At 32.2% G+C, this 14,961-nt stretch overlaps 2 protein-coding genes across 2 annotated transcripts; one reads left to right on the top strand and one right to left on the bottom strand.

Annotated features, from left to right (window-relative positions):
- Positions 1 to 2,391: 2,391 nt before the first annotated feature.
- On the bottom strand, positions 2,392 to 3,279 carry LOC124885854. The gene is made up of 2 exons (XM_047394106.1): positions 2,929 to 3,279; positions 2,392 to 2,832 (listed from the first exon to the last, which is right to left on the bottom strand). The coding sequence occupies exons 1-2, from the start codon at positions 3,277 to 3,279 to the stop codon at positions 2,392 to 2,394; spliced, it is 792 nt and encodes a 263-aa protein (XP_047250062.1).
- A 2,541-nt stretch (positions 3,280 to 5,820) lies between these two features.
- LOC107876748 lies at positions 5,821 to 6,407 on the top strand. Its single transcript, XM_016723606.2, has 2 exons — positions 5,821 to 5,976; positions 6,081 to 6,407. The coding sequence occupies exons 1-2, from the start codon at positions 5,821 to 5,823 to the stop codon at positions 6,405 to 6,407; spliced, it is 483 nt and encodes a 160-aa protein (XP_016579092.2).
- The last annotated feature ends 8,554 nt before the right edge of the window (positions 6,408 to 14,961 follow it).

Genomic DNA, 14,961 nt, shown 5'->3' with positions numbered 1-14,961 from the left:
ATTTACAACTGAATTTGGTTCAAGTTGTAAAGGCAAAGAATCTGCAACAGTTGACTTTTCTCGAAAGCATCCGTTTGATGGTTATCTTATTTCTCATGATATGCCGACGGGACTAATCGAAGAGTACTGTGATTGGATTGTCAAAGGATTATTAAAGTTTCATAAAAAAAAGTAAGATATTTTTACTTTTTTCATTATTATTTTATAATTTTAAAATCACAAAGAGTAATATAATTTCATTATACTCATGTAGGAAATTGAAAGACAACCACTACAAAGTTAATAAATCAGGAATTGATTTTAGTTCGTTGAATTTTGTTGTTGCACAACCAGATTCAAAGAACTGGTTCTACACAAGGTCTCAGCCAAACACCTGCTAGAATGATGAGGTATTATCAAAAATATTACTTACATGTACAATAAACAGTTTTTGATACATAAATATACATTATTATGCATTCTAATACATAATTTATATAAAAAGTGCATAACTGTCATTCTCAAATTTTATATACCAAATTATTTTCTTACTTGAAAAGAATTTATGGATATCAATAACTTATTTATTTTGTTATTTTAAGCAGCATGTAGATGTTATATTCTACTACCTTCAGAAGAAATCAAAGCAACAAAAAGATCAAGCATATTGTTACACCACTGTTAATTGCTTGTTTAAAATATACATCGATGCAACATACAAACGTTACTTTGAGGATGCAATGGGTGATTCTCTCTCAACCTAAGATGATTATAAGAAAACGTGTTTTGTTGTAAACCATGAAGAATCACTGATAAACATCATCAAAGGGTTCAACATACCGGTTGCTTTGCCTTGGCACTTAGTTGATAATGTATACGTTCCTGTAAATTGCAATGAAAATTTTCACTGGATGCTAGCTGTGATATCTTTAAAGAAAAGATGTATTCGGGTATATGACTCAATGTTATCATCGCAATATAGAGATATATCACATGAGATCAAAAGGTTGTCTGTGATGTTTTCAACATACATTAGTTACAGTGGATTACTGGAAAACACTAAACAAACTGTATGATCAAGTCTCGAAGCTTACACAGATAAGATGAGTAAAGTGGTCGTTGATTTGAATGACACCCCATTTGATGTTGAATATGTTGAAGATATTGCACAACAAGTCAGTGAAAGCTTGTAAGTATATCTTTACAGTTTTATATATCTAGAAATATTTCATCTCATTTTTTATTGTTGCAAATTTTATAAATTTACATAATTCAAGCTGACACATTATTATACATTTACTGTCCATGTGTATATGTTTTGATACAACAATAATTCCCACATTATTAAGCATCTAACTAAATGATTCGTCAAGCTTAGGGACTATGGAGTTTTTGTGGCAGTTTATGCAGAATTTCTTAGCTATCAATGACAGATTTCTTCATCAAATCTTGATGCAAAATACCTTCAAAAGAGATATGCAACACTCTTATGGAACTATAGAGTTAAAAAGGCTAAGAAGATTTATTCCAGTGACCATGACGATCCACCAAGACCACGATCATTTTATGTCCCTCCTACTAATAAGTCTAATATTCTAGCCATAGAGTAGATTCTAGGTTGTTCCATAGCTATGTTGTTAACATTATTTTTGTTGCTATCTTATTGGACTGTATTAATGTAATTTCAGACACTACTTTTAGTAGTGATGTTTTCTTGGCAGAAAATGTTCATCAACTTTTTTGCATCAATAAAAATTTAATTTATGATATGTTAAGTTTTCTTTGACACATTCAAATCGATGAATTATATATGTGCAAATTTTTGACAAGTTATGCAATAAGTTAGTTACTGTAAAGACATGTATCATACATAATTTTTTTAAAACTACATGCAATGTATCATATTAACTCAAAGTGTCTCAGATCAAATCTGAAACATATTTAAAGCAAATTAATAGGTAAAACAAATATAACTAAGAAAAATTTCACATTTAGTTATGACACATCACATAATCATCTATCATAAATTCTGATGTTATAGTACAAATAACAATAATTCAGTTATGATAAAGTTGACTAATATAAACAACGTTTATAATTACTTCTTGCAATGTATCATAATACAAGCTACGTTGTATCATGAATCCTAAACTAGCATCATTTATCTTTGTAAAGTTTCCGATTTTTAAAGCAATTACATACAAGTGTTGTTTAAATAAAATTAAATAGTAATTGTAAACATATTAAATACTAAATAAAATTAAAATAAAAATAAAAAAAATAAGCCACTAAAAACAAAAAATAATTCAAATTAAACATTGTTTCAACATTATTCAAACATAGCCAAATCAAAACCAAACTAACAGTAATGAACTAAACATAGATCGTTCAATGTATCAGGTAACCAAAACATCAATTCTCCTTTGGAAAGAAGTTGTAAGTACGTCTATTGTGACCTTTTCGACCATATTTACCACAACAGTTTGTACTGGAGGATAGTTTTTCACTTGCTTTCTTACACCTACCCTTTTTCGGCCTATGAGTTGGTCTTTTGTATTTGGGTGGTAAGACTTCTTCCTCCTCAACACATTTAGGCACATGCCAATCCTTCTTATCCGGCATAGGTACTACTGGAGCTTTATATGTCTTCACCAATGTCGCAGGCTTATAGTAATCAAAGCACCACAGACAAAACTTCGTAACATGTTTACTCTTCAACACTGCAATTGCATGCGAACATGGAATTTCATCAATCTGAAATCTACAGCAGTTGCATTTGTTAGCATCAAAGTCCACAACGTATATTCTCCCAGATTCATAAACTGAATAATGATACTCTGATGCAGGCTTGACCTAACCAACAAAAATTCACACACACAAAAAAATATAACATACAAGAAATTTTTATTCAATAAATAAAACATAAAATGAGTAATTATTTACGCATACCGTTATTCTAGATGTTTTAACTCCATTAGATATGAGGATTTCGTCAAACCTTCTCCCTAAAGTTATTTCTGTATATGAAGCAATTTCTCTATTTTTACAGTTCCATGCTTCAAATAATTTTCTGACTTCTTCCAAAAAAATTAAAATCGATAATTTATGTGCATCCACTAAATAACCATTTATACATTCTGCAATGTTAGATGTCATCATCCGCCCCCTATTTATAGGAGCACGAACTCTTGACCACTTCTCATATCCTGCATCATATAAATAATCTTTCATCCGATGATTAATTTTATCAACCTTCGACATAAGGTATTCAAAATCTTCCTTTCTATACTTTTTGGCCATCGAATAAAACAGGTCGCTAAGTCTGTCCTTGCTCCTTCTGAAATTTGTACAAACGTTCTTTCAAAGATGCCAAATGCATGCTAAATGAGGAACATTTGCATAGATAATACTGACACTTTTAATTATTGTTTCATTGCGATGTGATACAACATACATTTTCTCACGCTCCCAAAAAGCATTCTTAAATTGCTCGAAAAATCATGTCCATGAGGAATCATTTTCTGAGTCAACAACACCATATGAAATTGGTAATATGCAACCTAAAAAAAATTATAAAGCTAGGATTTCTTTATTTTTTTCATTCATTTACATTTTTTTCTATTATACTTGTTACTTCTCTTTCTCAAATGTTGAATTTAGAATGGTGTTTTCTTTGCTTTTATTGTCGATTGATGATGTAAGTTTCAAAGCGAAAAGTTGAATTTTTATTTTACTCCTACATTAAATCAAAATATTATAAAATGCTAATTAAATATAGATAGTAATCATATCATATTAAACTAAATATTAAATAAAGTACTTACTGAAACTAATATAAATTTAAATGAAAAATTATAAACGTTAATCTATTCAAATGGTCATATGTGCCTTTAGACTTCTACAAAAGTGGTTATATTTTTTGGTACTTTTATTTCTTTTACATTTAAAGCCACAAAGTTTTAAAATATAATTAATATAAATATCAATTATAATGAAACAATTGTTATTTATCATGAAAAGGTTTGTTTACTCTTTCAATTTTTTAATACAAGTTCAATGTGTGCTAAGTCTCTTAACTGCTCGACCCTTTTATCTTTTTTGGTTCCTTTTATGTTATTTTCTTTTGTTTTTTTTCTCATTAAACTTCTTTAATTTAAGTTGTTATAAATTTTTAATTGCAGTAAATCTATATTTTTATTTAGGCTCAAATTAGTCATTTTTGACTTTATTGAAGAATTGCTAATAACTAAATAAAGTTTAGAATTTGCATTTGTTGGCTAAAATTATGAATTAATTTTAAACATTCAAATGCACCCCTTATTTAGTGCTTTTTATCATACTTATAAAGAATTATTTACAGTTGTTGCATTGTATTTCTCATTGCACACATATTTTTATAAAATTTTAATCATTTTTATGAATCTATAAAAATTTACTACGTGAAACACACGTACAATGTATGTCTCTAAAGACTAATTAAATATCATCTAAACTAGTTATCTACTATATGCAATAAAGTCAATAAAGTCTAATTATATCATTGTTTCACCCACATAGTATCAATACTCATTTATATAGTATGCCTAGATAGTTTTTTTAAAATATAATTAATCTCTCATAATTAAGTGCACAATTCATTTGTCCTGCCTATTCATATTTTAGTATATCTTCATATAGTTTTGGGATCTCATTGTGTGTTGTTTCTTTTTTTCTCTTTTGTTTACTTTCTTTCTTTTTATTTTATTTTATATCCTTAATTTCTAAGTGTATTATCATCATCTTATCAAAAGGATTGATGTACATGAAGTTAGATATCCTTTCATTAAAAGGGGATACTTCATTAGTTTTGATATCATTTCATGTCACATAGAACGCTTTATTTTTTTTTAAGTTTTTTGTTGTTTGTTTCATTAGTTTCATGAACATGGTGTATAAAACACATAGACCCAACTTAGTAACTATGGAAGAGGATGAAATAGAAGTAGATAGATGCTAATGGCTTTGTTATGTTTTCTTCTAAATATATTACACAATTTTTAAAGTCTTTTTTTTTAACGTTATCTAACTTTTCTAAGCTTCTCAAATAAGCGGGGGAAGGGAGTTCCATTTTATGTGAGCAACAATCAACAATGAAAGGTTGAAGGATAACAATATTTGTTATTTATAGCCCCTTTCTTAGTGAAATAGAACTGGCAATCTTTCTTGCTGAGATAGAACTTTCAAACTCAAAGCAATGCTAATTTTTATTATATCAAATTCTTTAAACTATGAATAACTAGAACTAACACTAAAACATAATTATTAAATAATAGTTGACATAACTAGTTACGAAGTACAAAATAATAAATAAAATTTTTTCTTTTAATTTTTATTCGTTGATCATAATTTTTTTTAAATTCTTATCTCATCTTTATTTCATTTAAATATATAGAAAAAATTTTGAGAAATAAAAATCTTATTATCCAACAAAATACATAAATACAAGGAAAAATTTGTAATTTAATTAACTATATACAATTAATTATCACACGTATAAGATAAAAACAAATAATTTTCTTTATAACAATCTGTGACAATATGTATTATTAATGTAAATTTACTAATGTTATTTCTAACAGCGCAAAGCGCGGCCATTATCACTAGATTTTCTGCTCTTTCTCTTCTAGGTTCAGGTTCTGTTTTTTTCTTTATACAGATTGAGTTCTGTTCTTTCTTTCCAACGAATTGATATCAACGGATTGCTATATTGAGGGACCTATGAGAAGAGAGTAAATAAAAAAAAACACAAGTTCTTTCTATATAACCATTCTTTAAATTGTTATCTTAAATAGTTTATAGAAAATGAATTCTGAAATAAGCTTTCTAACTCCACCTGTCTTCAATGGTGAGAATTATCAAGCTTGGACAATTAGAATGATGGTTCATCTTGAAGCACTGGATCTATGGGAAGCAGTACAAGAGGACTATGAAGTAACTCCTCTTGGAGATAATCCAACAGTGAATCAGATAAGACATCACAAAGAGAGAAAACAAGGAAAGCCAAAGCATGCCTTTTCTCTGCGGTATCTCCTTCAATTCTTACTAGAATTATGCAAATGAAGTCCGCTGAAATTTGGGAGTATCTTGAAAAGAAATACCAAGGAAACGAAAGAGTTCAAAATATGCAAGTGATGAATATGATTCGGGAATTCGAAATGAAGAGAATAAAACAATCAAAAACCATAAAAGATTATGCAGATCAACTGCTTGACTTAGCCAACAAGGTGAGATTGTTTGCTAAGGATTTTACTGATAAAAGAATTGTTCAAAAAATTCTTGTCACACTTCCTGAGAAATATGAAGCAATAATTTCTTCTTTAGAGAATTCTAAGGATCTGTCAAGTATTACCTTGGCAGAACTTCTTAATGTTTTGCAGGCATTGGAGTAAAGGAGAATAATGAGGAAAAAAGGTTCAGTTGAAGGTGTTTTTCAAGCTAAATCACAGAACGAGTCATACAAGGGAACCAAAAAGAACCAAAAGCAAATGCAAGGACTTAATTATAATAATCAGGGAGGAAGTAATCCACCCTGCCCTCATTGCAAAAAGACAAATCATTCTCAACATAAATGTTGGCGGAGACCGGATGTCAAGTACAATAAATATGGTCAATTGAGCCATGTGGAGAGGGTATGCAAGTCACAAACACAATAAGAAGAAGCCAAGGTTGTTGTTAATCAATATGAAAAAGAGCAATTATTTGTAGCAACTTGTTTTGCTAGCAAAAGCACTTCTAAAAATTGGTTGATTGATAGTGGATGTACAAATCATATGACCAGTGATCAAGAGCTCTTTAAAGATCTAGATATATCTGTTATTTCCAGAGTAAAAATTGGAAATAGAGAATATCTTGATGCAAAAGGAAAAGAAACAGTTGTAATTCAAAGTCCTATAAGTTTGAAACTTTTCACTGATGTTTTCTTTGTTCCTGATCTTGATCAAAACCTCTTAAGTGTTGGACAGCTACTTGAAAACGGTTTCAAAGTGTTGTTTGAAGAAAAAGCATATGTCATCAAGGATTTTGATAATATAGAGATATTCAAGGTTAAGATGCGAGGAAGGAGTTTTTCCTTAAATCTATTGGACGAAGAGCAATAAACAGTTGTTCGGTTGGGAAATGATTCAGAGTTGTGGCATAAAAGACTCGGACATTATCATCATGACACAATACTCTTCATGAAAGAAAATCAACTCGCAGAAGGTCTCCCGAACCTTGAGAAAAATTTGCCTGCTTGTGAAGTTTGTCAGTATGGGAAGCAAACAAGGCTTCCTTTTCAGAATTCATTATCGAGGGCAAAGAATAAGCTGCAACTTATTCATACAATTGTAGGCGGACCTCAGAAAACACTATCTTTAAATGGTAGTAAGTACTACATTACCTTTATTGATGATTGTTCTAAATATTGTTGGATTTATTTTTTAAATTTTAAATCTGAGGTCGCTGATGTATTCTAGAAATTTAAGGCTTTTGTGGAAAATCAGAGTGGTTGCAAAATTCAGGTGATAAGAACAGATAATGGAACTGAATATACTTCAGAAAAGTTTGACAACTTTTGTAATGAAGCAAGAATGAAGCATCAGCTAACGGCACTCTATACTCCTCACCAAAATGGAATAGTGAAAAGGAAAAATAGGACACTAATGGAGATGACAAGGTGTTTGCTCCATGAGAAAGAGCTGCCAAAGAAATTTTGGGCTGAAGCTGCCAATACTATAGTATTTCTGCTAAACAGATTGCCAACTAAGGCTTTACCAAAGAAAACACCATTTGAGGCTTGGTTTGGTTACAAACCTTTGCTAACAAATCTAAAAATATTTGGTTGTCTTTATTTTTCTTATGTACCTCAGGTGAAAAGAGATAAATTGGATAAAAAAGCTGAACTTGGTATCTTTGTAGGATACAACAATCTATCAAAAGCTTACAGGATTTATCAGCCTCAAAATGACAAATTGATTGTTAGCAGGGATGTCAAGTTCGTAGAGAATTACACATGGAACTGGCAAGATGATAAAAAGCAAAAGAATCTAGAATTTCTAGCTAATGATGTTGATGATGAACATGTTAGAGGTACAAGAACACTTTCGGATATTTATCAAAGGTGTGATGTTGCAGTTCTGGAACCTATAGGATTTATAGAGGCTGCGAAAGATGAGGAATGGAGATATGCAATGTAGAAGGAGCTCAAAATGATAGAAAAGAACAACACATGGGAGCTGGTTGATAGACCATCACACAAGAAGGCTATTGGAGTCAAGTGGGTTTATAGAACTAAGCTTAACCTGATGGTTCTATAAATAAGTACAAGGCCAGGCTAGTTGCAAAAAGGCACGCGCAAATGTTTGGAGTAGATTTTTCTAAAAATTTTGCACCAGTCGCCCGTTTGGATACGATAAGAATGTTGTTAGCATTAGCAGCTCAACAAGGATGGAAGATCCACCATCTTGATGTGAAATCAGCTTTTCTAAATGGTTACCTTGAAGAATAAATCTTTGTAGAACAACCTGAAGGCTTTTCTATCAAAGGCAAAGAAGACAAAGTGTACTTGCTAAAGAAGGCATTGTATGGTTTGAAACAAGTTCCTAAAGCTTGGTATAGAAGAATTGATGCTTATCTTCTTAGTTTAGGCTTTCAAAAAATCCTCAGTGAGTGTACGCTCTATATTAGAAAAGAAGATTCTGATTTAACCATTGTCTCTTTGTATGGATATGACTTGCTAGTTACAGGTAGCAATTTGGACTTGATCATTCTGTTCCAGGCTGAAATGATGAAAGTTTTTGAGATGACAGACCTTGGTGAAATATTCTATTTCATTGGAATGGAAGTTCAACAAAAAAAAGAGATCTTCATATGCCAGCAAAAATATGCCAAAGAAATTCTAAAAAAGTTTAAAATGGAAGATTGCAAGTCTACTGCAACTCCTATGAATCAAAATGAGAAGTTTTCCAAATAAGATGGAGCTGGAAAGGTTGATGAAAGACTCTATAGGAGTATGATAGGTTACCTAATGTACTTGAATGCAACGAGGCCGGATATTGTTTATGGCGTGAGTTTACTTTCAAGATATATGCATTGTGCTAGCGAAATTCATTTTCAAGCAGCAAAACGTGTGATTAGATATGTCAAAGGTACTATTAATTTTGGCATAATGTTTGTTTTGTGAGAAATTTTGACTTTTGAGAAGAGTCGCCACTTAATTTTGAAAAGGAATTAAGAAACCTTTAGAGAGTTACTTCAAACGATTCAAAATAGAAAAATTGTTTTAAGTTAGAGATTCTACATAAGTGGTTCCTATTAATGTTTTAGGAAGGTGTTAGGCACATAAAACGTCCGCTAACTTGCGGTTATCCGGACTGTTTGAAAATCGTCTTTGATTAACCTTGAAAAAGTTGATTTTTGAAAAGAAAAGCAATTTTAGAAATATTTTGGTGTTTATGCAAAACCAGTTTTAGCGACTTGACTAAGGATTTAACTAGGTTCGCAAAGCACATAAGGAAAACAAATATAAGAACAGGGGAAGGGGAGGAAGTAAAGGATTTAGGCCATTGGCCCAAATCAATGAGACCTGTCCTAGTCTAATTGGACTTTCACCCTATTTCACCTGTCCTAACTAGTTTTCGATCCTTTGACTCGAGTCTCGATCCACCTGTATTAAATTTAAAACTTTGGCTTCGGGGCCTAAATGAATGAATAAATAAATAACTAAATAAATAAAATATAAATAAATAAATAATGAAGACAATGGACAAATAAACAAAACAATGAGACTTTCAAGTTTCCTTTGCTGCTTCAAAGATGAGACTTCGACTCATTTTTTCTTCTTTGGGCTCCTTTCTTCAAAAATAATCCACTATAAGAGGTAGGCCTCATTGGCCGGTCATGAAATGCAACAGGGAGAGAACCCATTTGCCTCCTGAATTTATTTCACGTGCATCAAAGAAAATAATAGGGATTAATTATCAATTTATGGAATTAAGGGAAGAAGACAAGCAATCTAATGAACTTAACAGAACGACATACCAAATTAAACATGAACGGAACCAAATAAAAAAAAATGAGATTTTTGACCAAGAGTGAAATTCTAGAATCAGGGGATGAGGTAAGAATTCATGAATATACTTACTGGAAAAACAAACCCAACGTAACACTAGGGAAGGGCATTTTACTTAGAATTGACCTACTCATGTCACAAACCACTCTAAATAATAATCATTCTTCACTTTCTCGTAAACTCCATAATTCACATAATATAACCCATCAAAGACGAAACTATATAAAGCGAAGGTATAGTAAGGCTATAAATTTCAAGGACAAAACTTTTCACATATAATTCAACAGCGGAAAAGAATAAATGCTTGTCGAAAATATCAAATCAAGAAACTCTAAAGAGCGAAGGCTGATTATGACCCTTTAGAGACGAAAACACATCACAGCGAGGGTGTATTTCGTTTCTAGCCTCTTTTTCCCGAGGATCACAAGCAGAGGGAAAGAAGGAGAAAAAGAAAAGAAGAAAGAAAAGAAGTGCACTATGACCATTATCCAGAAAAGCACAACCAAAAGGAAAAGGAAGGATCATTGGCTTCTAAAAATGGGTCAATAACGCCATAAGGAACCACGGGAAGATTATTGTGACCTTACTATTTCTATCATAGAATTGGAAGGTGAGAGTAAGCCACGGTGTAGTTTATTTCACCTTATTCATGACAGAATTAGGTTAATTTTGTCTATCCGAGTTAGTAAGATAGCACATTAGATCACTTATTCAAAAATCAATCAAAGACATTAATCTTTATTAAATCATTTTCACTAATCATTACCACAAAAAACTCCCCGTAACATCATTTTAAATATGCACCAACTACAACACTAAAGCAAAACAAAAAAATACAATAAAATGAAACAAAATAAAACTTTAAAACAGAACATCAAAAATCTCAGCAGCAAAATCGATTTTCGCAAATCACAATTAGAAACTTCAAAGTAACACAACACTCAATACACCTATATAAAGTACCAAAATGCTATGTCATCGAATGTATAACGCTGTAAAATAGTAAGTAATTAGAGAAAAGTAAAGATTGAAGATCTCACGAAGTAAAGCAGACGAGCAAAGAAAGGGAAGAGAACAATACTCACTGTGACCCAACAATACCCATAAGACGATTCAGATTAAGAACTTTCAAAGACGAAAACATATCATGAACATTTCATTTTTAGTTCTGTTTTCACAAGATCGCGAGTTTTTAATTTCGTTAAGCCTCTTAGACATTGTAAACCAAAGAGACTTAACAAAACTTTTGCTTCAAAGGCAAATTGACTAAAGTGATTTCAACGATTTCTCAAATGACTTCAAATAAGGGATATAAGACTAACAATAACGAGCAAATACATCAATTCAAAGATTTAGAGACAGTCACGTCCAAATAGAAACGAGGAAAATGAGACTAACAATAACCCTACAAAACTACAACAAGAATGACTATTATTCCAATCCTCCTGACCATTCTGACATATTCGAATAAAATGGACTTTAAAAGAACCTAGGACTTTTTGATAATCTTTTGGATCCTGCTCATTGTCCTTTTGGCATATGAGAAGCCAAAGAAGCTTGAGAGGTAGCTCTGCTAGCAGCGCTGCTAGCTCGACAATTAAGACTCCATCCAATAGTAACAATAGATAAAACACTGTCAAATAACAATTACGACCAAAACAACATCAGGTTAAGACTATTAAATACAGTCAAAGCAATAAACTTTAACTAGGCAACCAACTATTCAAGCCACAAGCAGTACACAAAATAAGAGTATCAAATCAAAAATCTACCAATAATTACCTACGACTATCGAAGCCATCTACCAGCAAACAACCCAGAATACAATCATACTGAAAATTTATTCATAACTACAGAAGATCAATATGAAGCAGAAGAGATCAAAGCTTGAACGAAAAAGGGTATTACCTATTCGAGAGAAGTAAAACAGGACTACGAACTGACGTCGGACTCCACCACCACCGAAAATCTCGATGTCATTACGTAAATTAGAATTAGATGACCACTTCTTACTAAAATCTTTGTTAAATGAAAGTTTCTCTTTCACGAGACCCATTTTCCTCTCTTTTTAAACCTAGCTTTTCTTAGAAAAAAATTTTCGCACTCAAATTTTCCAACCCAAGAATTTCCAACCCAAATTTAAAACCCAAGAATTTTTGACCCAAGACTTTCAAACCCCTTTTGACTCTAAAATTTCGAACTCCAAATAGAAAGAAGAAGAGAACCCATAAAGAAAAAGAGAGGCCAGTGAAAAAAATCCCAAAATCCCAAAAAAAAATCCCCTTTTCTTGCTCTAAAGAGAGCTACTTATAGAAGGGGATTAAGGGTTTATTTTTGAAATTCAAAAGATCCAAACCATAACCAACTGTGCCTCTATTTTGATTTTCTTAAATGAAATTCCAAAAAGTGGCCAATAGAAATTGGTGGAAAGGGAATAATCTTCACAAGCCAATCAAAATTTTCCATGTATGTACGAATTCGTACAGCTCTATCTGAGAATTTTGGAATTTGAACATTGGGAGGATCCAACTCACCATATTTTAGAAGATTTGAGGCTATTCTATGAGAAATGGGAGGGGAAAGATGGGGAACACGTCATTGTTAGTTGAGAACGGGTCGCGGGTCGGGCTGGTTGTTGTCGCGATTTGGAATCGCTGACATTGGTTCAAATCTGGTCGATTTGGTCAAATTTTTATTGCTTTGGTTGTGCGTTGGTGATTACTGTATGCAGCTGTTGGTACACTTGTAATGGAGAAGGGGAAACATTGATGGGCCGGGTCAGACGGATAGGGGTTGGGATACTCAAAATTGTTGTCTTGTTGGGTTTGTTGGTAGGTTAATTTAATTGTACTAAAGGATGGTGAAGTTTTAATTGTTGCGCTGACTTGAATCATTTTGGGAATTAAGATTTGGGCTTAGGTGAAAGTACGGCCCAACAAACAGGGGTAGAAATTTGATAATTTAAAAAAAAAATGTCAAATTAAATTGATTTTTAGCCAATTTTTACTTAAAAGTTAACCAAATTGGATATCAATTTGATCAATTACATTGCAATTGTGATAAACTCGATTTCAATTATGGTCAAATTGACTAAATTTAATCCAGATTCGATACGAATTAATACCTTGTTTAATCTTGAGCTTCTTGATTCGATAAAATTAAACAAACATTTATCTAAATAAATTATTTTTTAGAGCAAATTATATTTAAATCAAGATTTTAATCATTTGAATTTATTTTCAAGATAAGCCTTGACTAAAATTCGATATTTTGTAAAAATAAATTATTAAGTAACAAAATTATAAAATTTCGTATAATTGAATACGATAATATATAATCTCTACTTAAAATGATCAATTTACCAAATAAATACTTTGAAAATCCATTATTCGGATAAAATAAATGTTGAAATTTTATTTGAAAATTGAAGAAACTTCGAATTAAACTTAGTTATGGAGGACAAAAATTAGGTGTCAACAATGGCCCCCTCCCTTTGGGTAGGGTAGATGCAAGTAACCTTAGTCAAAGGGAGGTTGACGTTCCTAATTTTTTGTCCGATCACAAATTCAAATTCTAAAGAGATTGGCTTTCACATGAGTTTATTGAGTTACGGCCAGACCTCGGTATCAGGTTTCCTACATATCTCAGGTTACATGAGAATTCAGGCCACTTGTAGTTCATAAAGCTTGATTTTAAGCACGATTTTTAAGAGAATTCACCAGCTATCTTGGTTTGGAGTTTTTTGTTAAACTGAGAAGCTGGGGAATAAAGGGATTTGGGGGAGGTTGGAATGCAGTCGAATTTTCTACACAGAGCCCAGCCTACATATCCCCGAGATTTTAGGGAACCAGACTGCTTGTAGTTTGACTCGACTGGTAGAAAAGATAGTCTTCTATTTCAGACGATCTTTGGCTCGGGATGAGTGACAAGTTTATCGAGTTATGAAAAAGAGACTTGTAACTTCTTAACTATGAATGTGGAGCTCTTCACATCCATAGGTAAGAACTTAGCTGGGCATAATTTCCAAAACTTTAGGAGTCCTATCACTCGAATTTGAAAGAAAGAGAAGGTTACCCTCGGCTTTAGTTAAGAAATATCCCGGAGTTGAAGCTGAGACTAATAATATCCTAAAATACCCGCTTTCGTTCTAACAGGGATGTGGTTGGATTGTGGTGGCGATCATCCTTTAGCTCGCGTCCAGAGAGTTTGACGTCTCTCTCTAGACTATGTCCTATTTTGCTGCTAAGAAAAAGTTTCACGTTGTGCTGCGTCCTACCTGAAATCGTCCGCACCTGTGATTTTTGATTTGAGATTTTCATCCTCTCGTATGCTCTCAACAATGCTTCAAGCAAAAAGTGTTAGTGATAAACATAATTCACGGAAGAGGTATGTAGTTTTTTACTATATCTCCACGTAAGTTGTGGCCTGAAAAACGGAGTCATTTCTTCATGTACCTATTTGGAATAAAATAACTGGCAATAACAAACACAACAACCCTCTTGGTTATTGTATAATTATGACATTTATCGATTGAATATGTCTTCAAAGAGGGGTGGCCCTTGTGGACACTGGTGATATTTTATGCAGAACGGTCCCTACAACCGTGTAATCTTGTGCTGGTGTGGAAACCCTTTTGGTTACCTATATCACTTGTTGTATATGGAATGATAACCTCTTCGGTTATAGTCGATGATCGATAAATTTTCCTTAAATTGTCAATCTTTGGATAATCTTGCGCATTATTTGATGTTGGTACGAGGCGTCTTACAGATATCCTTTGAATTGCTAGCTTTTAGAAAATCATGCATATTATTTGACCTTGGATAGGAGATGGATTATAGATATCCCTCCAATCGCTAGCTTTCAGGTGTTCTTGCACATCATCTGACCTTGGA

The sequence above is a fragment of the Capsicum annuum genome, chromosome 7 (assembly GCF_002878395.1).
Source record: "Capsicum annuum cultivar UCD-10X-F1 chromosome 7, UCD10Xv1.1, whole genome shotgun sequence".
In the NCBI taxonomy this organism is placed as follows: Eukaryota; Viridiplantae; Streptophyta; class Magnoliopsida; order Solanales; family Solanaceae; genus Capsicum; species Capsicum annuum.
Note: the sequence above shows the minus strand (reverse complement) of the source record. Positions and strands in the feature narration are given on the sequence as shown.

What these genes read in the sequence shown, in the direction of transcription:
- LOC107876748 (XM_016723606.2), top strand. Translation starts at nt 5,821, where the DNA reads ATGAATTCTGAAATAAGCTTTCTAACTCCACCTGTCTTCAATGGTGAG. An exon ending in CTCTTGGAGATAATCCAACA is followed by an intron (nt 5,977 to 6,080) that starts GTGAATCAGATA and finishes ATGCAAATGAAG; the next exon opens with TCCGCTGAAATTTGGGAGTA.
- LOC124885854 (XM_047394106.1), bottom strand. Translation starts at nt 3,279, where the DNA reads ATGGCCAAAAAGTATAGAAAGGAAGATTTTGAATACCTTATGTCGAAG. An exon ending in TTAAAACATCTAGAATAACG is followed by an intron (nt 2,833 to 2,928) that starts GTATGCGTAAAT and finishes TTTGTTGGTTAG; the next exon opens with GTCAAGCCTGCATCAGAGTA.